General features: G+C 55.5%; 2 protein-coding genes across 2 annotated transcripts; one reads left to right on the top strand and one right to left on the bottom strand.

The window, feature by feature from the left end:
- The first annotated feature begins 247 nt into the window (after positions 1-247).
- GOT1 (glutamic-oxaloacetic transaminase 1) lies at positions 248-3,902 on the top strand. Its single transcript, XM_075717730.1, has 9 exons — positions 248-362; positions 684-865; positions 1,448-1,571; positions 1,822-1,934; positions 2,111-2,215; positions 2,773-2,923; positions 3,059-3,224; positions 3,337-3,479; positions 3,763-3,902. Exons 1-9 carry the CDS (start codon positions 248-250, stop codon positions 3,900-3,902), a joined length of 1,239 nt encoding a protein of 412 aa, XP_075573845.1.
- A 3,414-nt stretch (positions 3,903-7,316) lies between these two features.
- CNNM1 (cyclin and CBS domain divalent metal cation transport mediator 1) lies at positions 7,317-26,294 on the bottom strand. Its single transcript, XM_075717684.1, has 12 exons — positions 24,785-26,294; positions 14,597-14,740; positions 13,893-14,033; positions 13,446-13,615; positions 13,172-13,271; positions 12,946-12,993; positions 9,899-9,961; positions 8,730-8,893; positions 8,339-8,516; positions 7,890-8,003; positions 7,685-7,801; positions 7,317-7,396 (listed from the first exon to the last, which is right to left on the bottom strand). The coding sequence occupies exons 1-12, from the start codon at positions 26,292-26,294 to the stop codon at positions 7,317-7,319; spliced, it is 2,829 nt and encodes a 942-aa protein (XP_075573799.1).
- Between the last annotated feature and the right edge of the window lie 233 nt (positions 26,295-26,527).

The raw sequence follows: 26,527 nt of genomic DNA, 5'->3' as shown, positions 1-26,527 counted from the left end.
GCTCGCGTCACCGTGCGCGGCGACCGCCGCCGGCCGGCGTCCCCGCCGCGATTGGCTGCCCGCGCTCCGCCCCAAGGGCTGCAGGGCCGCCGCTGGCTGGCGACGGGGGCGGGGCCGCCGGCGGCTCGCTGATTGGCGGCGGCGTGCGGCGGCCCCGCCCCGCCGGTGAAGGTGAGCGTCTCCTCCAGGCGCCGCGCGCCGCCCGTAACGGAGCGGAACGGAACGGAGCGGAGCGAGCCACGCCGCTATGGCCGCCTCCATCTTCACCGCCGTCCCCCGCGCCCCGCCCGTCGCAGTCTTCAAGCTCACGGCGGACTTCCGGGAGGACGGGGATGCGCGGAAGGTCAACCTGGGCGTGGGCGGTGAGTCCGTGGCCTCCCCCGGCCCGGAGGGGTCCCTTCCTGCGGGGCAGGCCTGCCGGTGCCCTTGCGGCGGCCCCCGCACCTGCTGGAGCGGCTGGGCGGCAGCAGCGGGACCCGGGCTCGAAAGGTCACTGGGCCGCGGCGAGGCGGGGCGGGGGCGCAGGCAGCGGGTCACCGGCCAGCGTCAAGGTCGTGGGGGCGGCCCTGTGCTGGCCTGCCCGCCGCCCTCGGGTGTCGGTGCCCCGGGCAGGCCCTTCGGGCGGCCGGGAGGCCCAGCGTCCCCCCGGGCGTAGAAAGGACGGGTCTCCCTTCTCCTCGCAGCCTACCGCACGGATGAGGGGAAGCCATGGGTCCTGCCGGTGGTGAAGAAGGTGGAGCAGATGATCGCCAACGACAACAGCCTGAACCACGAGTACCTGCCCATCCTGGGCCTGCCCGAGTTCCGGGCCAATGCCTCTCGGATCTCCCTGGGTGACGACAGCCCTGCCATCAAGGAAAACCGGGTAGGTGGTGGACAGGGAGCAAGACCGCTCCTTGCTGGAAGAGCTGCTGGGATCCCCAGGGTGTCTCTCTAGCAGACAGAGCAGAAGAGTGCAAATGTGTGGAATAATGTCATTTTGGCAGGATTTGGGGATTTTTTTGCTGACATGGTCTGTACTGGTTGTAGGTTACTTGATGAACCCATGTATGCAAAGCCATTTGTGCGAGTAGTCATAGTTTTTAGGAAAGACTGAACATGGGCTGTGATTGAAATTTGGTTTTTCCCTTGTCTTTTAATGGTTGCCCCATGGGAAACTGAAATCAGATAATAGACTACCTTATCTGAAATAAGCCACTAGCTGGGAATCTGCTCTGTGCCAAAAAGTAACAGGAATAACTGGAGTCTGTTTATAACTGTAGAAGGCATAAGGGTGGGCCTGGGTGCTGAAGGAGGTTGAAGACCACTGGAAGGGGATGGTGCCCTGGCTGGGTGCCCAGGGAGCATGTCTGGGACCCTGTCTTGCTCTTGCAAGCACCTCTGTTCTCTGTGCACCGATAGCGAGGCTGACCTGGGTGGACCCTGCTGGCAACTCTCTCTGTTGCAGATTGGAAGCGTTCAGTCTTTGGGTGGGACGGGCGCTCTGCGTATCGGTGCAGAGTTTCTGAGGCGATGGTACAATGGAAACAACAACACGGCGACCCCGGTCTACATCTCTGCTCCGTCCTGGGGTGAGTGCTGTTGTCAGTGCTGCTGCCTCCTTGCAGGGAGCCCTGTGGGTCAGCGGGCGAGGGAGGCACAGCTGAGCTCCTTGCAGTGCAGGGGCCTGGGTAGCGAGAGAGGGGCCTTCCCCTTGTGGGTAAAGGGAGTGTAAGTGTCTCCATCATGTATTTTGGTGATGTTTAGGGAGATACTGGGACTGGAGAAGGTGGCTTGTTGGAGGTGGGTCCGGCTTTTCTGAAAAGTGATTTCTTTCTTCAGAGAACCACAACTCTGTGTTTGTGGATGCTGGCTTTAAAGATATTAGAACCTACCACTACTGGGATGCTGCCAAGAGGGGTCTGGATCTCCAGGGGCTGCTGGATGACATGGAGGTGAGTAAAATTGGCATGGGATGGACTGAGCTTGGTGCTGGGCTCTTGTGTGCTGTGCCTGGAAGTGGATCTCTGCAAAAGAGACTGACAGTGCCCAGAGCAGCTCGGGGCCTCTCCCTCTGCTGTGGGTGCACAGTCTCATCTGTGTGTTTGACCAAGACCTGCTCTCTCCTCAGAAAGCCCCAGAGTTCTCCATTTTTATCCTCCATGCCTGTGCACACAACCCAACGGGCACAGACCCTACTCCTGACCAGTGGAAGCAGATTGCTGCTGTTATGAAGGTATGGGCTGCTGCTGGGGTTAAAGCAGTGCTGAGGGGACAGATAGCTTTTGAGCCAGCTGGAGATGGGCTGTAGGGAATGTGGAGATGTGGCAGGAGCTGGAAGAGACCCACAGGGCAGGTGTTGAAGGGAGAGGCTGACAGGATGCTGGTTGTCTGTGCTTAGAGGATAGAAGCATCCCAGTTCTCCTTGCCTCTAAGATCTTGCTTTCAAACTCTGTGGCATGGGCTGCAGTGAGGTTTCTCATGCTGGAAAGATTCTCCATGGGCACATGCTTTTCCCAGGTGCTGCATAGTAGCATATAAGGCGGTGCCTCTCTTGTGCCTGTGTCCTCAAATGCAGTTTTCTCCTGCATTTGACCTTTTCTTGACCACTTTAGTCTTCCTATTCCTTTACCCCAGTAGAAAGAAAACATCCCAGTCTGGTGTTGCCAGACCATGTTTCCTTTGTATCCACCCGGAAACTCAATGGTCATTTTTCCCTGCTACGGGGACAGCGGGGGGTGAAGTGAAGATTGTGGGGAAGGGGTTTCCCTCTAACACTGTTCCTCCTTGCAGCGACGGTTCCTGTTTCCGTTCTTCGACTCGGCGTACCAAGGTTTTGCCTCTGGCAGCCTGGACAAGGATGCCTGGGCTGTGCGGTACTTTGTCTCCGAGGGCTTTGAGCTCTTCTGTGCACAGTCATTTTCCAAGAACTTTGGGCTTTACAGTGAGTGTCTGGCAGTAAGCTGGCCCAGTAGCATCATACCCAGACAGATGGGGCTGGCATGCTGGGGGGTGGGAAGAGCTCTGCTTTGCTGTGGTGTGTGGGACCAATGGCTCATGACTCTTGGCTTGTCCACAGATGAACGTGTGGGGAACCTGACTGTGGTGGGGAAGGATGCAGACAATGTGCAGCGTGTGCTGTCCCAGATGGAGAAGATTGTGCGCACCACTTGGTCCAACCCTCCCTCCCAGGGAGCACGCATTGTGGCAACTACACTTTCTTCCCCACAGCTCTTTGCCGAGTGGTACGTGTCACCAAGGCTCGGGGGAAGCTGTCTCCCTGAGTGCCAGGCTTGGCCAGATGGCTCCAAAGCAGACAGGTGCCTGTCCTCATGCTCTGCTTCTTGCCTGCTGCAGGAAGGACAATGTGAAGACGATGGCAGGTCGGATCCTGCTCATGCGGTCAGAGCTCCGGTCTCGCCTGGAGTCCCTGGGGACCCCCGGCACCTGGAACCACATCACCGAGCAGATCGGCATGTTTAGCTTCACTGGGTTGAACCGTAAGTACCAAGTGGCCTGGTGAAGGGAGGATTGGGTGAGGACAGTTTTCCTGGCGGTGAACTGGGCTGAAGCAGTCCAGGCAGGAATCTCGGGGACCTCACTGGAGTCCTGGTATCACTGCCTCTGTGGCTAGGCAGGGATGAAGCATCAGGCAGCATTTTAGTGGCCAGTGCTGGAAGCTTTCTGCTTGTTGTGAAATATTCAAGCAGCCCTGACTGGTTCTTTGGGCTTTTCTGAGCTATGGGGTCACTGCTCCGACCTGATGTCCAATTGTTTCCCCAGCTAAGCAGGTGGAGTACATGATCAAGGAAAAACACATCTACCTGATGGCTAGTGGGCGCATCAACATGTGTGGCCTGACTACCAAGAACCTGGACTATGTGGCCAAGTCCATCCATGAAGCCGTCACAAAAATCCAGTGAAGCACATGAACAACCAAACTTACATGAAGTCACCAAAGCTGTAGTGTGTAGTCTATGTCTTTCCCTGCTCATGGCTTGCCTTGTTCCATACCTCTTGGGATTTAATAAAGATGGCAGCAGTAGCTCAATCAGGGATAATCATCTTTGACCTTTCTGAAATACCCCTTGCAATATGGTAAGCCAGTGCCCCCAGGAGGGGTGGGGGCAGCATGAGCTGCCTTGGCTCTTGTCTGACTAACAGCAGCCTGGTCTTCAGGCACTTAGAGCTGCATCTTTAGTACATCCAAATCAACTCCATGTAACTGATCAGTTTGATCTAGATGAAGTCCGGTGCCAGTGCAATGTGCTGTGGGATAACAGCCCAATCAGCTGCGATCTTGTACAGCTTGTGAGTGTCACTCAGTAGTATTTTGGGGAGGGGCAAAGCTGTTGCTGGCTTTCCCCCACCTGGTTCTGAGCCTTATGCGAGCAAACATTCGTAATTGTGATAATGGCTTCTTTGTGTTGCTGACAGAAAATTAAACCTCCATCTCTGAACACTACCCCTGCCTTGTGTGATGTCATGCCTTCAGGCTGTGCTAGCTTCTTACCAGGCTGAGACTAAAGGCTCAGCATCATGGTTTGTCCACTGGGTCTTAGTTTATTTCAAGACTTTCCCTTTCTCCTCCGTGCTGTGTTGCATCTCTGAGGATCACGGTTGTTACTAATGGGGCACAGTCCTATTGGGAGAGTAGTTGAGAGCTCCCTGTGACTTTACGTGAAGCTGACCAATTCCTTCTACGTCTATCTTGTGTCCCTCTTTCTGCACCCTGCCCTGTGCTGTCTGGCCCATCCTGTTCCCTGTTTCTCTGTATGTGCTTGCCTTCTGGATAGTTGTGTGTTGATCATATACCTGGCCTGGAGCTCCTGGCCTGCTGCTAATGTGTCAAAAAGCAGATCTTTCCTGTTCCTTCTCAGCAGGACCCTGGTGAACCACCACCTACTCCCCCTGGCTTCAGCAGGGCCTGCCAGCAACAGCCTGTGTTTCTGGCACTGAAAAAGAGCTGGGACCATCTGTTTTTGCTCTCTGCAGTCACTGTTTGCAGGTCTATTTGTGAGCTGATATTACTACCTTGACAGAGCAGCCTCCTGCTGCCATCTTGGTGGAGAAAGGGGAACGGCCCCTTTCCTTGGGTCAGTGATAGTCACTGCTGCTCTTGGATTTTGCTTGTGCTGCAACTTAGTGAAGGAGAAAATAGTGCCTTGTTCCCTTGCTGTGCTTGCAGAGAGACAGTGCATGGCGCCTCATTTGTCCTTTTCAGATTAGTGTTTGAGTGAGCCAGAGGCAGCCTTTCCTCTGTGCAGGTGGGGAGCTTTTTCTCCTCTTGGTGTCCAGCCACATTTGGGATGACGGGGTAGTGGTTAAAGGATGACTTCTATGGGTGGTTGCAGGAGAATGAGTTGAAGGAACCAACTCTCCTTTTGTTATTTCTGACATCTGCCTACACTTCTGTCCTTACAGACCTCTAGGTGTGGAGCCTGGCCCACCCCACACGTGATCTGTACCAGTGCTTTGCTAGCCTTACGAGCCTTGTTTTTCCTAAGGAGTGACCTAAATTTCTCCCTTTCTGTAGTGTAAGCTCATTACCCATTATCCCACTTACCATGGCAACAGATTATTCCTTTCCTCTTTGCAACAGCTTTTTATGTATTTGAAAACTTCCTCTCTCCCCTTTATATCATTCACCAGTTAAGATTATGTGATCCTGTTTCCTTCAGCATTTGGGGTAGGTTGTTTTCCAGCCCTGGCTTTCCTCTGGCCTCCTTTCAATTACTGTGTGTTTCCTTAGAAGAGCAGTGCCCAGACAGGGATGCAATTATTCCAGCTGAAGTTTTATCAGCATTGGTGAACTGTGAGATTTCTTCTGTTATCTGTCAGGCTGTACTCCAGCATATGTATCCCACTATTGTGTTTGCAACGGCATGATATTAACTCCTGTTCTTCTTGTCCTTGTCTGCACTGCTATAGTGTAACTCTCAGCACTGCCGAGTGCTTTCCTGGCAGAAAAAGTGACAGAGAGCCTAGGTTCACAGGGAGAAATTGGGGAGTGCTTGCTGACCTGGTCCTCTACCTGCTCTCTTCTGCGATGCTGAGTCCTGTTACTCCAGCCACTTCTGGCTGCAGGTATGAGGGCAGCCTAGCATCGTGGGAGAGGTTGACGCATCTTTCCCTATACTCGTTGACACAGACAGGGCATTGCTCAGGGAGAAATCACTTTTAATGTTAATATCCCCGTTGCGTTCAGCCTCTACAAAAACTACTGACTGGTCTGTACCAACCTGAAGGCTCGGCACAAGCCTCTCCGGCGCAGGCAGCCATGTGCAGAGAGGAGGATGGTTCAATGCAGGGTGCAGCGGCCCTCCCCAGGGAGGGGGGCTGTGCTCGGCAGCGAGCTGGGCTCCCTGCCCTGTGCCTAGGAGGGGTTTGGGCGTGCCAGGTTGTGTCAATGGTCAGCGTGCGCAAGGTGCTGTGAATATGCATGTCACTAGGCACGGCACAAACGTGTGCTGGGGCCCTGAGCTGCGTGTGGCACCCCCCAAATAGCACGTTCTCCTTATGGCGGAGACCACGTCTGTGCAGCACCCAGCACCGAGGGGCTCTAGGCATTGCTGGGATGGGGATGGTAAATGATGCTAAGGGCCGTTCTGGGTTGGGCCGCCCTTCCCTGCTCTGCCCGCAGGGATGCTGTGCCAGATACTTCTCCACCTTTCCTTTCTCCACCTCTTCCTTGAGACCAGATGCTACCGGGGAGCAGCTGGGCAAGGGCCCTCGGACTCCAGCTAGCTGGTCCAGGCCGCCTGGGTGGTTCAGCCCTGCCGGGGGCACATCCTTTCTCGCCTGGGGATGGGGCTCTGCACAAGTCCTGCAGGGAGGGGCGGCATGAGCGGGCAGGCGGGCGGGCAGGCAGCGAGCGAGTGCAGACCTGCTGCTGTTGAACATGAGCCTTGTGGCAGGAGACCCCCATGCTGCAGACCTGGAAGACACAAGCGCAGCCTGGTGCAGGCAGCCAGAGCTTGCCCTTCCTGACCTGCTGCTGCTCAAACCTGCAGCACCTTTCCTAGCCCAGCTTGGGGATATTGGTGCGGACATACATTTCTAGCTGTGAAAACACCAGTCAGGGTCACACTCTGTCTCCAAAATCCATTCCTGCCCTAAGGATGGTCAGTCTGCTGCTGCATCCCTTGACCCTGCTTCAGCCCCCAGCGACGTGTGGGCTCCAAACCGCATTGGTTGGCTTTGCTGCTTGAAACTTGATTTTATGCTATTAAAATTGAGCAACCTCCCATTTGCTGGGGAAGGAGTATTGCACAGAGGCAGGTTCCTACCTCCAGTCTGCGTGGGCCTCCAGCACTGTGCTCCGGCCACGCTGCTGATCAGGTGATTAATGGGCCGAGATTGGAGTTCTCTTCTGGCGTCTTCTCACCCTCCGGCGACAGCCGCTGCTTGCGCCCACCTGCAGCAGCAAGGGTGCCTAGGGCTGGGTGCTTGGGGGCCAAGGGTGCTCAGGGTAGGGGGTGCATGGGGTCAGGCCAGGACCAGGCAGCTGGCTCTGCCTGAGCTAGTCCTAGGTGCACTTTTGCCTGCTGCTGGGGTACTGCCAGGGACCTGGGCTGTCCCCCTGCTTCATGCCAGCCCCATGCAGGGTGTCCCCAGGATGGGGCTGGGGAGCAGCTGATCTGGGCAGCGGGGTGCCGGGGCAGAGCTCTCCCCTGGGTGCTCCCTCCCCAGGTCAGTCACTCACTGAGGGATCTCAGCAGTCTCCTGCCCAGCGTCTCCTCAGAGCTGCTTGGCGATGAGCTGGCCCCAGCCTCTCTGTCCGGGGACTCTGCCTCCAGGACGGTGCCGCAGCACTCACTGCCTGCAAAAGCCCAGCCTGGCTGCAGTGCCCTGGGGCACCGCAGCCCTTGCTGCCCCCAGGGTCATGTGTCCCCCTGGGCCAGACTCACTCTGCCGCTTGCTGTTCTCCTCATTGTCAGCCAGCTCCTCCTGGATGAAGGGGATGCTCTCCATGCGCAGGAACACCGACTCGCTGGGACTGCGCAGCCCCTCGGAGCGGCTGCCTGTGGGGACACAGGGCAGGCAGGCGCTGTGCCCTGGGGCAGGACACAGGGGGACGCCTGCCACAGCAGCAGGTTCCAGCACCAGGAACGCCCAGGGAGCACGAACGTGTGGGGAACAGGGATTTACGTGCCTGCACACTTACACCTGTGTGCATGTGCAGGCGCAGAACAGCATCCACAGGTGTCTGCGTGTAAATGCCCACGTGCCCTGGGCCATGTGCAACTGCGTCTCAGCGGTGGCATGCGTGTCATGCTGGCGGGTACCAGCACACCCCGTCTCAGGGGACATGCAGCGTTGGCCCATGGCAGGGAAGGGATGCTGCTGGGTGACTTACATGTGATGCTGTTCCTCTCATTCAGGAGGGTGGTGGCATCTTCCTTGGGTGTCTGTGGGGTTCCCCGTGCCGTCGAGGCCTTGGTTGAATCCCTGTCAAAGGCCTCCATGTCAGGGGACTGGGGCGAGCTGTCCATGCGGCTGGCCACCAGCGCGTTGTGGTACTGCTGCCGGGTGACCTGTGCACACAGACACACGCGCCCAGCTCAGCGGGCACCGAGTCCCACTGGGACCTCCTGGGGACTTCGTGGCACCAAACCCTTGGGCAACAGGAATGCAAGACCCCCCAGTGCCCACTGGGCACCCACCAGGCTCCTGGGGCACAGTGGGGCAAGAGGGTGCCTGGGCAGGAGTGGCCGGGGTGGGACAGTCCCTGCCAGCCCAGATGGTACCTTAACAAACTGCACGTCGCAGAGAATGTGCACGGAGTAGTCGGGTGTGTAGATGTTGTTGCTGCTGCTGTGGAGCTGTGTGGTGCTGCCCCCGTAGTCGTTGTGCTCCCGGTTGGGGGACTCAGAGCGGTTGAGCCCGCTGCACCGCGATGGTGACCTGTTCACTGCAGGAAGGGACGGCAGAGAGGCAAACGCTCACTCTCACTTGCGGTGCTGATCGCGTCCCCGGTGCCAGCGCAGGGCCGGGGTGGACCGGTCACCTCCGGTGGCTGTGCCGCACGCACTCCTGGGCTGGCAGGGGCCCTATGGGGACCTGTGGTGGGGTCCTTGGCGCATGCTGGTGGCGGAGGCTCTGTGCCTGCACAAACCAAAGGGGCTGGGCAGGCAGGCATCCGACCTGGTGCCGGCAGCAGAGGTTAGGGCTGCTGCTGCCTGCCTGTCACACCAGCTGACTGACAGCTCTCCTGCTAACGCAGGCCTTCTGCACTGCACGGCATTTGGCACAAATTCTCCTGGTTGCAGCTGGCGGCCCGCCAGGGTTTACTTAACCTGCCTCAAGGGCAGGCTCCCGTCCACCCTGACTCCGACAGAACACGAGCAGAGGCTGCCACCGCAAGCTGGCCCGTCACTCACGTTGACTGATGGCCTCTGACACATGGCATGATGGATTTTGTCTGGTCAGGGATTTATTAGGGAACAAAGGCAGTTTGTTCCTCGCATGGGTGATATCAACACCTTGCTGACTTTGCTCTGCTGCTAAAATGCCCTTCTATTACCCGGATTGCCAGAAAGTAAAGTAAGTAGGGCAGCATGCATGCAGGACTGTGGGTAACCATCATCAGAAGCAGCAAGTAGCAAGAAAACCCAAGCACTGAGTGCAGGAAATTACAGAAACTGCACACCAAAGCAAGCCCAAGCCCTTGTCCCCATTCCATTCTTCCTAGGATTTGCATCTTACTGGGGAGGCTGTAGCAGGGACAAGGCTGCTGTCCCCCATTTGCTACCCATGCTCCAACCAGTGAGGAGCAGCCCGGTGCAGGGTGCTGTGGGTGCTTCTCTCCTGGCACTGCCTGGCACGCAGGGTGGAGGGGGCTTGGTGGACCGTGCACAGGGAGCTGGAGCGAGCCTGGTGCATGCAGAGGTCCCTGCCCAAAGCCATCCCCCATTACCTGGAGAGCCAGCCAGGGAGTCCCCTCTGCTGAAGGCGAAGGTACGGGACACTGAGACGGGCACTGCAGAGAGAGGGAGGGGGAAGGAAGGAGGGGATGAAAGTGAGGGTGGGGGACAGACCAAGAGGAAGAATGAGAATAAGAATCGTGTAGCCAGTAGCCCTGGGCTGGGCTGCCACCACTGCCTCCAGCATCCCTTCCCACCCCTCTTACACCCTCTTGCTTCTGCTCTGGGGAGGCACTCGCCAGCCCCAGGGACAGGGACACTGGCAGGGACACAGACTTGAATGCTGTAAAGCAACAGGCCGCTCTGTGATGAGGTAAGAGGAGGTGAGGCTGGGGGGAACCAGCTCCTGCCAGGCCTGTCTGCACAGCCAGATGTCTGCCCATCTCCCTAGAGCCACGGTGTGGGCAGAAAGCATCATCCTCCCGCCGGCTGAGTGCTGGCACCCTGCTCCAGCCCTTTGCCAGATGCTGCCAGGAGAGGGGACTTTGTGGTCAGCTTGTGCCACCTGGGAGATGGACTGAAGCTAAACCAAGTCACTGTGCTTGGCATCTGGGATGCTTCCGTATGTGCAGGCAGGTGGCAGAGAGGGAATGTGCTCTGCAACAGCCCCTGCTTCACACAGCCCCACAGCTGCAGGCAGGGGCTGGCAGGAGCGCCTCAGCATGATGCAAAGCAAAGGCATTCATGCTGGGCTGCCTGCAGCTCCCCGCAAGGTCCTGGGTCTCGGCAGACTTGGGGCAATGCCGAGAAGAGCCACCCACCAGGAGCTGCTTCGTGTGGCAACCACAAGAAGCCAGGACCCCACGTCCCAGGGCTGCCTGACCCATTGCCACAGAGTGGGCAAATCACAGGCCATTCACTTTCCATGTTGTATTGCCATGGGTTACAGCAGCAGTGACAATTTCAAGGGCAGGCATTTCCCCTCCCTGTGACTCACTGCCTGCGGGGAGCTGCCTGCCACGGCATCATCTCTGGGCCATGCCACAGGGGTGCAGGGCTCCGTGGGGGAGCATGGAGAGACCCAACACACAGCATGAGCGATGCACTCAACACCTCCCGACGCCTCATCTTTGCTCTCACTGCTGGCAGTGCCCACCTCGAAAGCAGCGGGAGACGCGAGCCCGCTGGCTGCCAACCCTCTCCTGCAGCCACAGCCACGCTTCCCCAGCTGCTAGCCCTCCTGGCCGGGGTGCACTGCCCTCCTCCAGCCACTGTGCCTGCAGCGTGGCTGCAATGCTCTAGGAACCATCCGCTGCCTATGTGATTAATGTTTTTAAATTGCTTCAAAGGTAAAACGCCCAGGAAATTTGCCCTGCAGCCTCCTCCTTCTGATGTCTCTGCTCCTCCCCCAATAACCCCTGTTCCTCATCCTCCCCACTTGAAACCTTCTGCAAATAAAAGTCCAGCAAAGGCACCAGCACGAAGTGCTGCCCAGAACAACCTCGTCCAGCCAGGAGCAAAGGACAGGTTGATAACCACTAGCACTCACTCCCTGCTCTCACCGCCTGACCCTTGCGCCGCGGGGCTGGCCGTGCCGGGTCTTTGCTGCCGCACCCCTGCCCCGGCCACCGATGCCAAAGACTGCCTGGCAATAAAAAAGTTGCATAGCAACGATTAATTAGTAACAAATTGTTAAATGCTCAAGGGTTAACATCTGAATTCTCCACTGTGACACGCTACTCACACTTATTACTGCTGGGCTTTGCTTCAAGGAGGAAGGAGCATGCCAGCCCAACAAGGGGAATACCCTGCGACCTCTGCCTCCCACCCTGCCTCCTTGCTGGCCAAGGGTGCGACACCGCACACGTCCCGCAGCAGGCAGCGGTGGCTGGATGGCAGAAAACATCTCATGACACAGCGTCACACGCGAGCACAGGGAGCAAAGGCTGTGGCCTGCTCCCTGCCTGCCCCATCACCTGTGGGCAGCACTCACTGCCTGAGCCCTGCTGGGGCACTTTGGATGGGGACATCGGGCCATGCAGCAACATCCCGGGGGAATCAGCCACTTCACTGATTTCCTCTGTCCAAACTGAGTGCGTTGCAGACGCATGGGGGAGCAAGAATGCACACTGAGGGGTTAATCCAGCAGTCCACAAGTCAGCCTTTCAAATGCAAGCAAAGCAAGCAGCAAGAAATAGGTGGACCCTAGAGCTGCACGCAGACTGGGACCCATGGGAGTGACAGTCACCTGCCCCAAGGGACTCTCCCTGTTCTCTCAGTGACACCCCTCCCTACACCACCCTAAAGGTTGAACTTAGTGGGTCCTTGTTTTGATTAGGCACCCAGAGCATCCTCGGCTTACCATCAGCACTGCAGATCCGACTGCAGTATCTGGGGTTTGGGATGAGGGATGTGCCCCCACCTGCTCCCAAACCACCTGCGACTAAACATTTGCAGGGGTGATCAGCATAGAAGGGGGGGGGGGCTCACAGTCTCCCCTAATCAGAGCTGCTTCTTAACTCCTGCAAGCAGGGGATCTGCTTGTTAACCCATCAACTCTGCAGGCAGGGAATTTACCAGGGCTGGGACATTTATTTTTAACTCAGCTAATTTCCCCCACCACCATGTGCAAATGGCTCACAGGTAAATTGACCCATCTCTGCAATTCCCGAGCAACCCCCGTTTCCCTGCCGTGGGATCCGTGTTCAGTTCATGCTCTGAGCCTCGGGAACACAAACAGGTCCAGAGATGTCATGCTGAGACCTAGATGCACCATGCCAGAAGTCACAGGGTTTACTGCTCCCATCCGCAGGGGCACGCTGCCGCCCGTGGGCAGTGCCCCTTGCAGTGCCAGCCACCCTGGGATCCACCCACAGGGACCCAGCGCACGGCTGAAACCTCAAAGGGACCTCAAAGTCTCTCTGTGGGGACTTTGCGGCATCAGCCCCTCAGTGCGTTGTTTCTCCACTGAGCTTTTTGAGAGGGGGTGACCTCAGCACAGAGCCCAAGCTGCTCTTTGCAGGGTGCAAATCCATCCCTCCTCCAGCTGGCCGGTGCCATGGAGAAGTTTTAGAGCCCCAGCCTGTCCCGAAATACTTACATAGGAAGGACGATCCAGCCAGGCTGCCCACTTTCCGCACGTCGTTATCTGAAACGACAGCTGGAGGTGTATGAATTGCAGAGGAAGGGCTCCTGCCTGCCCCGCACCCTGCAGCAGAGCCACCCCACCCCATGGCCAGCCCATCCTCCTGGCCACCGCTCGGCTTAGCTCCCGTGGAGGCTGCCAAAGCGAAGGCAGGGCCAGAGGGAGCCCACAGAGCCCTTACCGGAGGAGACGACAGCCATGATGGCAGGGATGCCATAGTAAGTGAATGCCCCGTTCTCAAACCGCAGTCCTTCCTTGCCAACCTCCACCTCCACTTTCCCCTGGAAGGGGAAGGAAAACCCGCTCAGACAGGCACCCTGTGCTCCTGGCCACCAATCCACCCAGGGCTGCAGGGACCCCCGCCACCCTGTACGCATCTCTGCTGGCTGAAGCAGCCCAGAGCAAGGCAGCAAGGAGGGGACGGGCCACCCTCTGCTCGCCTCGGCCCCTGGCACCTGCAGGATGAGGATGAAGTAGTCGACGGGGCGGTTGCGCTGGTAGAGGTAATGCTCTGCCGCCTTCTTGTTCTTTCGGTCATACTTGAGCTCCTGGATGACATTGGGGTGTTTCAGGAGCCGCAGCAGGATCTTCTCGGAGAGGTAGGGGGACTTGAAAGGCTCCACTTCTAGAGGGGAGGCAACACACGCTTGCCCAGTGGGGCCAGGGCTGCCGGCAACCCCTCATCCTCTGAGCTGCATGGCCTCAGCCTCAGCACGCTGCTGCATAGAGGGGAGCCAAACGTAGACCCATGATGGTGGAGCAGCAGCATGCCAGGGGTGGGGGTCCAGGCAGGTGGAAACTGCTCACTGGGGAGAAAGCCTGACCCAGGAACAGCTCAGGGATGCCCTGCAGGGCTGGTGCTGCTGCAGGGAGATGCAGGGCTTGCACAAGGGCAAGGGTACCTGTTGCCATGAACCGATGTGTAGCCAGGAGAAGCTGTGGGGAGATCTTCACCTTCATCTCGCTGTCAGAGAGCCTGAAGACGGAGAAGTCCTGGGGCTTGCGTCCCCGGTGGGGTACCCGCTCCTTCTTCCGATTGTCCGCTGCAGGGCAGAGAGCAGAGCAGTTGCCCACCTGCAGCAGCCACAAAGCCATTGCAGCTGCAGGGCTCCATACCACATGCACACGTATGGAGAGAGGCACATCTTGCTGCACCCTATGGCAGGGCTGCTGTGGAGCAGCAGAGCTGGAGCAGCAGGTTGCACAAAATGTGTCGTGCATCACCCTGGGAAGGGAGCAGGGTGGTGAAACATGCTTCTTTCTCAAGAACAAGTCCTGGGTTGCCCTGGCTGGATGCATGACACAGATTTGCAAAGGAGCTTAGGAACCACCCATGGGCACTTCATGCCCAACACACGCGTCCCTGCGTCAGGCCCTGCCCAGCTACCAGCTACTGATGCTGGTGCTTCTCTGTCTTGAGCATTCAAGACTCCCTGACATCTGACCAGCATCTCTCCATCATTCTTGTCTTTCCCACCGTGACTGTGAATTGCTTGGGGGAAGGACCACGATTTGCTCTGGCCTGTTTCCTACCCACATGTCTGTCTGTCTGTGCGGGCTCCCACCCTGCGTCCTGCAACCGCAGTAGCTGCTCTGGGACACTAACTGTACAGATCCGTCTCATCCAGGATCTCGGACTTGATGATTTCCTCAATGACATCCTCCAGGGTGACAATGCCCATCACCTCGTAGAACGGGTCTCCTTCCCCTTCGTTGTTCACCCGCTGCACGATGGCCAGGTGGGACTTGCCTGCGGGGGGAGAGCAGAGCGGCAGTGAGACCCCCACCCCTGGAGAGAGGGGTCCCCAGCACGGCGGGCTGGCAGGCAGACGGGGCTCGGTGGGAGGCACAGATCACAGCCAAACCTCAGAAGCTGCCACTATCACCCAAACCCACCCCAACCGCGCTAACCCAAGGAGAAGGGCTGGACACGCAGCCCAGCCTACCAGGGCTGCTACTCTCCAGGCTAATTTCTAGGTGTCACAGGACTCTGCCTGACTCTTTTTTTGGGGCCACTTGCTTTCTTTAGCCAGGCAATCTGCTGTGAGTCACTCTGTTTAGCTCTTTGACAGCCTCCTGTGCAGACTGAAGTGTACATTATACCAGCTGCTTCTTGCTTACCCTCGGCTTCATTGGCACGAGACAACTCGTAACAGAGTAATGAGACAGCATCCTCCAACACAGAAATGTGAGCGTGTCCTTGGGCTGTACTGGTTTCCCTCATCCTCCTGGTGTTTTCTCATTCTGCTGTTAATTATCTTTCCTATCAAATTGCCAGGAACAGCTCCCCCACATCTTTCTATCCATCACTGTCTGGACCGATCCTAAAGCTTTTCTTAAAATATGGGCAAAGCCTCCAGTTCCTCAGAACAGCAGCTGGTTTTAATGCAGAAATGAGTATGCTTGTTTGCAGCTTTCAGCCCAGCTCCTGCAGAACTCTTGGGTGAACCATCTGGACGCAGAGGCTAAACACTTTTCAAGCCATCAGCTTGCACCTGAACGTCTTCTCCAAACCCTGCCCCTGACAGCACCTCCCCTTTGTTACCTTAAACAAGCAGACTGGGACCAGGACCTTCTTTCAGCTGCAATGACGGTGACTCCTGCTCAGAAGTCGCAGTGTTTCTCAGTCACAATCTCAGCTTCCCCACTTGCCCCAGGAAGCTGGCAGCTCTGCTGACACATTCTCAGGCTTCTTGCTTTTGGCATACTTGAAACATCGCTATTTGCTTTCGCATGTCCAGCTCTCTGTAAGCTGTTTTGACTTGTTCAACTTCTCCCTTCCTTTATTGTCTGCTCTGATTTATGCTCCTGCTCAGCAGCTTGACCAGAACCCAATTTCCAAGCCACAAACAACTTCTGGCTTTCTAGCTCAGATGTATTCATGGACCTGCCAACGAACAGCACCGGTTTTCTTACTGGCCCTGTGGCTCCTATGCTGCTCAGCAGCACGCACAGGTTCTGAACCTCTAGTTTTGCTTAAAATATTAAAAATGTCCTTCATCGGCACCACAGCAAACAACTCTCCCTCCCTCTGTTTGGTCTGTTTCCCTGGTCTCCCTTTGCAATGCCTGCACAAACCCAACATGTACCATGGGCACTGCAGGGACCTCCAGAAAGCTGCAAACACCTTATTTTCCCCACAGGCTCAGAGCTGAGGTCCTTGAACAGCAACGGTCACCCAAAAGGGGGGCAGGTCCCTTCTGCTATGCAGCTGCATCTGCATCTGCTTCTCCCATAAAGCCTCCCCAACAAATGTGCCTGCTGCTCTGGGCAAGGGGGTGTGAACAGTATTTATGCATAAAGATGCAATACGGGTGGGCTCCCGCCTGCTGCACAGCTCCCTCCTCGCCCGCTGGTGCCTTCTGGCTCATCCCCGCGGAGGGACAAGGACAAGCGCATCCAGGGCAGCCCGGCAGTCCCACCAAACACGCCTTGCTGGGGACCATGCAACCTTCAAATAACCCTGCCCTGGATCTGAGACGAGCAAATGATATTTCTCAGCCCAAGATCAGCACTATACATTTCTCACAGCAAAGCTTGGGCATTTTCCACAGTATAAATTCCCTCCTCCTCATACCAAGCTTTTATTGCAAGATTTCAGAAAGCAGCTCGCTGCCTCCCACGCCTACAGAATTAGAAACAAGAACATAACATCGCAGCAAGTAGCACTGAGATGCACTTTAAAAAACAAAATCAATAGCCTCGGGACATTGAAAATTCAGCATGTTCTTGGGACCGGGCTATTTCACTCCTTTCATACACAGTTTTGTGCATCTTGTCTGTTCAGTGGGTAATAAAGCAACACGAGTTGAGACTTAAAAAGAAAAAAGCAGTGGAGTTGGCCACAAGACAGCAGCAACAGCTACGTTTCATCTCAGCAAAGTCCAACTTTCAAAAATGTCTCCTTTGCCAAACCTCGCTCCCAAACACTGGGGCCATCTGGTCTCCTACAAGTCCTTGGGTGAGCGAGGAGAGAGAAGTTATTTCTTTTGGCCGAAAGCTTGTTGTTAATGGCATTTACATGCAACCCAAAACCACTGAGCCCTTACAAAAAGCTTAGGTGCTACTTAAAGGCAGTCAGAGAGTAATGGAGGCAATTCTTTTTTTGGCCAAACACCTACATCGACGCTGTAATTTACTCTAGAGCAGCCTCAGAGAAATGTGATTCCAGCTCCATGTTCACGTAGCGGCAAATGAGATTATTTAGAAATAACCCAGCACCATTAGCCTGGGAAGAGACCCATGGTTTCACTGCACTGGGGGCAGAGCCAGGAGGGCTGTCAGAGTGCTCAAGAGTTCTTCATTTTCACAGAAAATAAACACTTGTAGCCACACTATAAACCCCCAGGTTTAGGTTTCCAGACTAACACCCACATTAGAGATGGAGTAGGTACCAAGTGGTGGAAAATTTTTGCAACTCACGTGGTTGCTCCTGGCCCACGCTGAGTGAGCTGATCCTAGCCCCTGCCCAGCCAGCTGATACCTGTATCACAAAAACACCCCCAAACCCGCTCCCACCCCTCACAGAGCTGTGCAAATGACTGCTGCTCCCAGCTGGCCCCCGTTGGGAAAGGGCTGACTTGCCCTCATCTCCCACCTGAAGGACATGAGATCGTTTACAAAGTCCTGCCCCCCAACCCTGTTGGGTCCTGCGTCTCCTCCCATCACTTTTTTAACAGACTATATAAATTTGGCAGCAGGGGTGGTGGGGGTTTGCAGGTGCCCTGGCTGTGGCTTGCTCCCTTGTGGGCTGGGGATGCTGCCAAGCTCAGCTGTATCCCCCTGCCTGGCCCTGGGAGCTGCTACACTTGCACAAAGAAAAAGCAGTGTCTTTTGGAGCAGGTATAAGGGCAGAAATTGGGCAATTTTATGAGGTGGAAGCAATGTCCAAGGGAGGGTGGCAGAGGGACAGACCTGGGGATGTCAGAGGGGTTGCATTCTCTTCTGCAGCTGTTACCCTGCAGGTCTGCCTCAGTGGGAGTACAACAGAGGGAGATAAATCATTTAAACAAAACCTCAAACTTGATCTAAACCAGCTTTAAGATCTGTAAAACTGATTCCAAAAACTGTGCTATTGTAACTGTTGCTTGATAGCTCAAATGAAATGAATTATAAGGGTGAGCTGCTTCCCCACTAGCAAGCTGTCACATGTGAATTTTACAGGGCTATCACTGATGCAGGAAAGCACAGTGAAACACTTGAGAATCAAAGCCTTGGTTTGGCAAATGCTAGAACAAATGGGCAATTAACTTTACTTGTGTGAATAGTTTCACCGGCCTCCACAGGACTGCTCTTGCACAGGAAGTCTATAGGTGATTAAGTGTCTGCTCAGCATGGGATACAACTGTACTAAATTCTTTATGAGCTACATGAAATCTGCTCTTTTCAAACAACAGCTTCAGTGGGAAGTTAATGCCTCAAAATGCTAAATTACAGAGCTCATATAAACAGCTGAAAGCTTCCGGATAGAGCACGCATCTGAACAGATATCTAAAGCATTTATGCCCGTTTTTAGGAGCCTTGTTTTTCATAGGTACCTAAATGACCTTGGACTCAATAGATCCACCTCAAAGCGTCCTCCCTGATGGGAGAACAGGGTCTGAACACATGGAAATGCCTTTACTTGTGGGAAAGAAAGTGCTGCTGGCTGCAAATATAGCCCAGACTACTTCCTTATCATTTTTTATGTAGGTGCTCTGCCAGAGGAATGTTAAAGATGCTTAGCCTTGTCTTTCATTCCATGGTATGAGCATTCTGAGCATGAAATTTATTTCCATGAATTTTATGGTAAGACCTAAAGCTGTTACTAGGAGATCAAAGGTACATGCACAAGCCATGAACTGTTTACAGCTACAAAATGGAAGGTAAAAAAATGAAAAGAGTAATTGGTAAATAATGTTGATTTGTGAAACAACCATGATGTAACTGAAATGTATTTTCTGTGTGTTTTTCATCAGAGCTCTTCTCTGGGCCAGGGGCTGCTAGCATCTCCATGCCCCCTTGCAGACCTGCATGTGAAGTTAAGTGGGGACCCTCATTTTGAACTTCTTGAACTGGAAACGTGTGTGAATGTGCTCTTGTGTTACCATAACTCTGCACTGAAGGTGAAACCACATGCCTGAGGGGTTGCACCTAGAGGCAATGCACACCTAAATCTACACCTAAATGGGGGGAAACAACAGGGAGGGCTGTGGGGGCACCCAACTCTATGGGGAATCAGAACCATGCAAAGGGAAAACTGTAAATCTTAATCTAACCCAGACCTTCCCAGAGATGAGAACTTCATCTGCTTACATCTGTCTCTAGCAGAATACAAAAGCCTTTCTCATACTCTGCTTTGGTGCTTTTCCTAATCCTAAGGAAAAATGGGGAAAAGATGGAATATTTGGAATAGCTGGTATATTACCATTGACAAAACAGATTAGGAAGATAAGGGGAAGATTAGAGGGGACATGGAGTCTCATCTTCCATCTGCTGTACAACAGGGTTCTGACCTCCTGGGTATGAGCCTGCCTGCCCACAAATGGTGGGTCCCCTTTGCATGTTACTTGGAGCCTAAGGAAGCCTACAAGGATGCTGAGGCTTTCTGAAGCTAAAAAAACTGCTAAAGAGCCAACACAAAACTGTTTTCATTGGTGTCTGTAGCACAGGCCACTTTATTCTTTCCCACAGCTCAGTCTGAAGGTGCCTTTGACAGCTCCCCAGAGGGAGCTGGCCAGCTGGGTGCTCTCTCCCCGGAGGACACAGCTCCCCTCTTGCTTTGAACACCTCCCTGGAGCAGGCCTGCTCCTGGGCTTGCTGGGGTGGCGGAAGGCAGCCCAAGGTTCACACAGTAAGATTTAGCATGGTTTTGGGGGGAAAGCAAAGTGATGTTTCAGGCAGAGTTGCAGCATGAGTCACTGAAGCCAGCTTTTGTGTATCAGCACCTCACCCCCTCTCAGCCTGGCAACTGCCCTTCAGGGCACACGTGGGATAGTTCCTGGGTAACCTTAACCCATACAAGCTGGCTAGGGACATCATTGCTTTAGCCTATCAAGGTGCCCAAGACAGTGGCTATCACACTTGAAGAAATCTCTTGAAGGCTGATTTAAATGTCAAGCCATGCTTTGTGCTTGCAATGACTGCAGGCTCAGAAGAAGGACAGTAAGAAAAGCAGCTGAAATGGTACTGACCCCAGTTCCTGGCAAGTGTAAGCACCTTTTCCAGCTATGTTCAATTTGTAGAAGTCTAATAGAGGCTGTGGAGTATTTTGAAAAGCAAAACCAGACCCTAGGGCAGAGCTGTCCTCCGCAGGACAGGCTGTTTTCCCTGTTAAGACAGGAAGTTTGTTTGTGGAGAATTTACTTTTAGTAACTCTTAAAAGATGCCAAACCACAGAAGGCTAATTTGAGTTGCATCTCAGCCTCTGCCCTGCTGCAGGAAAAAGAACATAAGAGCAAATTTCTACTGTTCCTCTGACAGAGGAAAATTACTTGCTGAAAAGTGCCACTGCTATATATAGACTCTCCCAGGAAATTAGGCAACAAAATCCATAAATGACTTGAGGAGTGGGATAAGACTATGCCTTCCCAAAGGCACTATGGAACAAGGAGGTGGACCTCGCAGAAGAGCTCCCCAGGAGGAGTTGTATCACAGGACTGAAGCTGCAACATGCATTGCTTTGGTTATCTTCTAGGGATGGAAGAGAAACAGACTGCATCACCCACGGCATATCACACTGAACGAATGCATAAACCTTTCCTCCTAGCTCCATATTCCTAAGGTGAAGTTTATCCTATCAGGACCTCATCTGCCCCTCTACACTGCTTTAGCTCGCTAAATGTGGTGCAGTTACTTCTCTGGTGTATTAGGTATTTCCTCTTGGGAGCCGAGGTACTTGTATCGGTACTCCGAGAGGTACCAATACAAGTTGCCAAGAAATTGCATCCAAATTTTTTCACTCCTTCAGTAGTGTCAGCTTTTTTCAGGTTGCAGGTGGCAAAGTTACTGTACTGGTATGTATTTTCTTATTTCTAGAGAAGAGGAGACACATTTTGTGCAGTGTCCTCCACTTAGCACTCCTATGTAAATGCTGCACAACTATGCATGCCTTCTATAATGACTCTGCCTAGCTTGCCTGAAAAGATGGCAAATTGGGTGTCCTTGTTACTTCTGAGTTCATTTCACTGAGTTTTGATGCGAAATTAGTCAAAACCATCTTCCAGCATAAGGATTTCCTTCCTTCAGCTGGACATGCCTCATGCTGCTGTAATGCTGGTTTTCACTACAGTTTTAGCAGCTGCCCCCTTCTTCTGGGCTATGGGTTCAAGTCCAAGCTATCCTCTTGCAGGCCAGCCCCCCTGCCCTGCTGCTCTTTGCACCCTTCTCTGGGTTCTTCCAGTTCCCATTAGTGTCCTCAATTTAACCACCTTTCTCCAGGAATTAGTGCCAAACCAGCAGCAGCAGGCTTGTGAAGAGCAGATGTGAAGAGTTTGACCAGTTCTGCTGTGATGGGGCAGGGGCCAGGTTTTGTCAACCAGGAGCTTCACAGCTGGGTAACCACTCTGGACCATTAGCTCCATAGGTGCTACTGAAGTGTATGCTACTATTTTCATACAGTTTAAATGTTTTGGCAAGCTGATGCTACAGAAGTGCCCTTCCCCGGGTCCATGGAAGGGTAATCCCACCTACACAGGGTCCTGCTGGGGGAGGGGGTATTAGTGACTCATGTCTGGATTAAATTTAAGGCAAAGATCAGTGTATCTTAACAGAACTGAGCTCAAATGAGGTTAGGTGTGAGCACACCTAGAAACCAATGAAGGAAAACTTCCCTTCAAACCCTGCTATACAAGACCAGAGAGGGGGAAAAAAGCTGATAATCTTCATAGCTAGGATAGCACAATGAGAGAAAAGAAATGCATCAGGTAAACAAGGGTAATACAGTGTGATATCGGTGAGTAGGAAGAGAGGATGGAAAAGGGAAAGTGCTGCCGGAGGTGTGAGCAAGAGTCCCAAAGTGCTGTATTTAATCATCCCCTGACATTTTCAGTAAAGAACAAATGTTTGTGTACTATGGCAAGGAGCTCTGGCAGTAAAATTGTGTTACTTATACATTATGCAAAAAAAAAAAAAGACATTATGGGTATAGTGGATATGGCAGAACATTAATCATTAGTGAAATGGATCAGAAGTGTACATGGCTATCCAGGAAAGAAAGCTATAAAATGTGATGGGTATTTTGTATAAACACTGTAATAACCAAAAGAAATAAAGGATAAAAAACATGGTTGAGTTAATCATGGGAGAAGGAAAAGAAAGCTAGCAAGGTCACTCTAGGTTTGTCAGGGACCTAAGGACCTGGAGGTGGTTATCAATGCCCATCCTCAGTGGAGACTTTAATTTCCTAGAAAGAGCCTGGGCCTTATCAGTGGGAGCATTTGCTGTCCTGCAGGCACCTAGGATGTGTGAAGTGATGAATGCCTTCATTAAGCACTTGCTGAACCAACAAGCAATCGGCCTACTCTCTAATTAGTGGAGGTGTCACAGAAGACCCAGCCAGGGAAAGCAACCTTGATTGGATCAAACAAGATACTTCACCATAATTCAAGCGGACACAGAAAAAGAGACAGTGATGAAGATTCTTAATTACAAATGGGAAATCTTTATTTTAGAAATTAAAAAGAAGGCAGCTGGGAGCAAACATCTGTTGCAGTGCAGGAGCCAGCATGAGAACCTGTATTTGGAACTAGGAAAAGAGAGTTTAGGAGGGGTTCAGGGCTGGGCTGGGGGGTGGCTATCTACAAACACAGGGTGCTGGGGGTGACCAAATGCCTACAAATAGGGGGAAGATGACTCTGAAGAGAACAGCAACACCTGGGGAGAAGAACATTTTGGGGAAGAGCTAGAATTGCCAAATGCCACACTGAGTTAGATAATAAGACCAAAAGCAAGGCTTTTCAGCCATGTAATTTAGAAAACACAAGGAGAAGTGAGGTGGGAACAGAAATAAGTTTTAGGGAAAGCTCTATGTAGAGGCTGTAGCAAAATGCCACAGAAGGCCGTGATGGCAAACAGATGTAAGGGAGGAAGAGCCTGAAGTGAAATGCCAGGAGTTTAATGGAGCAAAGCTGAAGAAGGATGGATAATCTTCCTCTGAGATGAGGACTAGCATGTGAAAGTGCAGGGCAGTAGCAAGGCTTGTTAACGCACCTGTCAGCTCGGGGAGCGATGCACACAAAACATCTGTGTTTAAGCAGGGCAGAGAGGGCGGCAAGCAAAGGGCAGTGAGCTAAGCAACCACAAGTCCATTTCTGTAGGTCTATTGATCCACAGGGTACCAGGCTGTAGAACAAATTTGGAGGGGGAAGTTGCTGAATACATCAAAGTACATCAGATAAAGTGCAGGGGAGGCGGACTGTGCCAAAGTCATCTGACATCTTTGGTAACACCAAAGTCTCTAGACAAGGGAGAGGTAGCAGAGACCTCAGGTGAACTTCAGTAATGTTGTAGTATCGTGGAGGAAGCCACAGTTAAGGAACTGCGAAGCACATAAGGAATTAGGAAGAGGAGAGACAACTGGTTATGTTAGAAGAGGCATGATGGGGCGGGGGGGGGGGGGGAAACTACTGCAGCTCATCAAGGTTGAACCCAGGGAGCAACCTTAATGCTTTTGCTAACAGTCTCAGTATGAAAACCAGGAAATTGCTGATTTGCACCCTTGGGAGTCTCTAGTTGTGCTAAGGGGGAGAGAGGGTAGGTGTTGTGTGCCACACAGAACTCCTCTCTCTGTGATTCCGGGATCATCACATCCAGCATCACAGTTGTGCATCTCCAGTGAGGATGCTGACCCGTGTGTATCTGATGATTGCTTTCCTGGCACACGAGAAATGTCCTCTCCTCCCCTCCTCCCAGCTCTAAAAATGAGCATGGAGCTGACTCGCAGAGAGGCTTTCTCTGTATCTGGGATGGAGTGGGTCGGCTTTTCTCACATGATCGGCTCTGCTTGCGGCAGAGCAGCTCCAGGCAGCCCAGAGCCGGGTGCTGTCCTCCTGCGTTACATAATGCAGGATGTCACCGCTGCAGCCATTTCTTAAAGACTCACTCACCACAGCATGACGTACCGAGTAACATGCAGCAAAACACAATTCCCAGTGGGGTGAAAAAACACATGCTGTGTGTATTCTCAAGGTACGGTTAACGAAATAACAGCTCTCAGCATCTCTGGGGCTGCTGGCAGCTGCTGCACGATGAATACTGCTCATCAGTGAAAGCTGCAAAAAAGAGTACAGCTCTTTCTAAGGGCTTAGGCTTTTCTTCTTCCTTTAAACCATTTGCACAGAAACACTTTCTAGACCTGCTTCTCACTGCTAAGCTGAAAACACGAGAGCTAAGTAACAAGATGTGATCTCCTGCCATAAACTCCGCTGCGCAGAACGGAGCGGCGAACGCTGCCTTGCCTGGGCAGGGGTGCGAGGCAAGCACCGTGCCCGTGCTGCCAGGCCCCCGCAGAGGCATCAGCCCTGCGGGACAGGCTCACCCGCTGAGCCAGCAACCTCTGAGGCCGAAGGCTCTTACGGTCTCTGCAACACGGCAGGCACAACCAGCGTTGCAGGCCCGCGATCCACCCGGGGGCTGTTCCACCGGGTGACACCAGGGTCACCACCACACCAGCACATGCAGGGCCCAACTCCCCCCAGCATCCCCGGTACCTGCCGGGTCCTGCCAGGCGGGCCGTGGGGGCTGCTGACCTGGAAATCATTGGGGGTGCGGAGGGGGCGCAGGGGGAGCCCGGGGGGTGGCGGCCCGGCGGCCTCACCCTTCTTGAACTCCTCAAGCAGCGTGTCGAGGCGCGTGTCGTTGAAGACGCAGTGGAGCGGGCGGCGGTAGAAGCGGGTGACGGTCTGCAGGGGGGTGCAGTCGTCGGGGTCGACGAAGGCCAGGTCCTTGACGAAGAGCAGGTCGACGATGTTGTCGCGCCGGTCGCCCTCGTAGACGGGGATGCGGGTGTAGCCGGAGCGGAGGATCTCGGAGACGGTGGCGAAGTCCAGCACGGCGTCGGCACGGAGCATGAAGCAGTCGTCCAGCGGCGTCAGCACGTCTTCCACCACCTTGGTGCGCAGCTCCAGCGCGCCCTGCACCATGGCCAACTCCTCCCGCACCAGGTCGCCGTGCGGGCCGGCGGCACGCAGCGTCTCCAGCAGCCGCTCCCTCGTGGAGAAGACGCTGAGCTCCTGCCGCAGCGCCCAGTCCAGAAGCCGGCTGAGCGGGTAGCAGAGGGGGAAGGCGGCCAGCATCAGCAGCCGGGTGAGGCACAGGGTGCGGGAGGCGATGGCCAGCCCGTGCCGCGAGCAGACGGAGTAGGGCAGCACCTCGCCGCCCAGGAAGACGGCGGCGGCGCAGAGCAGCACCGGCAGCCAGGGCGCTCCCCGCGGCCCGCCGGCCGCCGCCGCCCCGCCGCCGGGCAGCGAGGCGCAGAGCCAGCCGGCCAGCGCCGCGTTGGCCCCCGCCTGCCCCAGCAGCAGCGTGCACAGCAGGTAGGTGCCGCCGCCGCCGCGCACCGCCTGCACCCGCCGCGCCTGCTCCCGCTCGGCGGCCGAGCCGCTGTTGCGCAGGACGCGCAGCTCCAGCGGGTCCAGCGAGAGCAGCGAGAGGCGCAGCCCGCTGAACAGCGCCGACAGCCCCAGCAGCAGCAGGGCGCCCAGCGCCCGCAGCCAGCCCGCCTCGGGCAGCGGCAGCAGCCAGGCGCCCAGCGCCGGGGCGGCGGGCCGGACCCGCAGCAGGAAGCCGCCCGCCGCGCCGTGGTGCGCCCAGGCCCGCCCGTCCCAGGCGCAGAGCGAGAAGAGCCGCCCGCCCGGCGCCGCCGCCGCCTCGCCCTTGCGCGGCTCCCGCACCCGCACCTCGGCCAGCGCCGAGCCCGCCGCGCCGCCCGAGCGCAGCGGCCCCACCACCTCCACGTCCGAGGCCCAGGCGCTGCGCTCCCGGCACCGCTCCGCCGGGCCCCGCGCCGCCTTGCCCCCCGCCGCCGGGGCCGCCTCCTCGATGAAGACCAGCCGCGGCTCCCGCTCCCCCGCCGGCCCGCGGCTCCCGTTGCCCTCGGGCGGTGGCTGGAAGTAGAGGCGCAGGAGGAAGCGGCTGCCCTCCGCCGCCTGCACCGCGCCGCCCTCCAGGGACACCCGGCCCGGCGCCGTGTCCTCGGGCCGCAGCCCCAGCAGCCAGGCGGCCCCGGCCGGCGGCCGCGGCGACAGCGAGAAGAAGAGCAGCAGCACGGCGCCCCGGCTCCGGCCCCAGCCGCCGCCGCCGCCGCGGCCCGGGCCCGCCGCCGCCATGCCGCTGCGCCGGCACCGCAGCGCCCGCCCGCCGCACCGGGACTGCAGCGGGGAGCCGGCGCGGCGCGGCGGCACACGTGGGCCGGGGGGCGGGCAGCCGCCGCGCCACGTGCGACCGGGAGCCGGCCCGCCGCGCCCCGGCGGGAGGGGCCGCCGGTGTGTGTGTGTGTGTGGGGGGGGGTCGCCTGCCACCCCCGCACGGCCCACGCGGGAGCGTCCCCGCGGCTGGGGCG

The sequence above is a fragment of the Pelecanus crispus genome, chromosome 10 (genome assembly GCF_030463565.1).
Source record: "Pelecanus crispus isolate bPelCri1 chromosome 10, bPelCri1.pri, whole genome shotgun sequence".
Taxonomy (NCBI): domain Eukaryota; kingdom Metazoa; phylum Chordata; class Aves; order Pelecaniformes; family Pelecanidae; genus Pelecanus; species Pelecanus crispus.
This window is presented reverse-complemented; position numbering and strand designations above follow the sequence as displayed.

Coding starts and splice junctions, on each gene's coding strand:
- GOT1 (XM_075717730.1), top strand. CDS start 248: ATGGCCGCCTCCATCTTCACCGCCGTCCCCCGCGCCCCGCCCGTCGCA. Junction 2,924..3,058: donor CAAGAACTTTGGGCTTTACA/GTGAGTGTCTGG, acceptor GCTTGTCCACAG/ATGAACGTGTGGGGAACCTG. Junction 3,480..3,762: donor TAGCTTCACTGGGTTGAACC/GTAAGTACCAAG, acceptor TTGTTTCCCCAG/CTAAGCAGGTGGAGTACATG.
- CNNM1 (XM_075717684.1), bottom strand. CDS start 26,294: ATGGCGGCGGCGGGCCCGGGCCGCGGCGGCGGCGGCGGCTGGGGCCGG. Junction 13,616..13,892: donor ACATCGGTTCATGGCAACAG/GTACCCTTGCCC, acceptor CCTCCCCTCTAG/AAGTGGAGCCTTTCAAGTCC. Junction 8,517..8,729: donor GCGACGTGCAGTTTGTTAAG/GTACCATCTGGG, acceptor CTGTGTGCACAG/GTCACCCGGCAGCAGTACCA.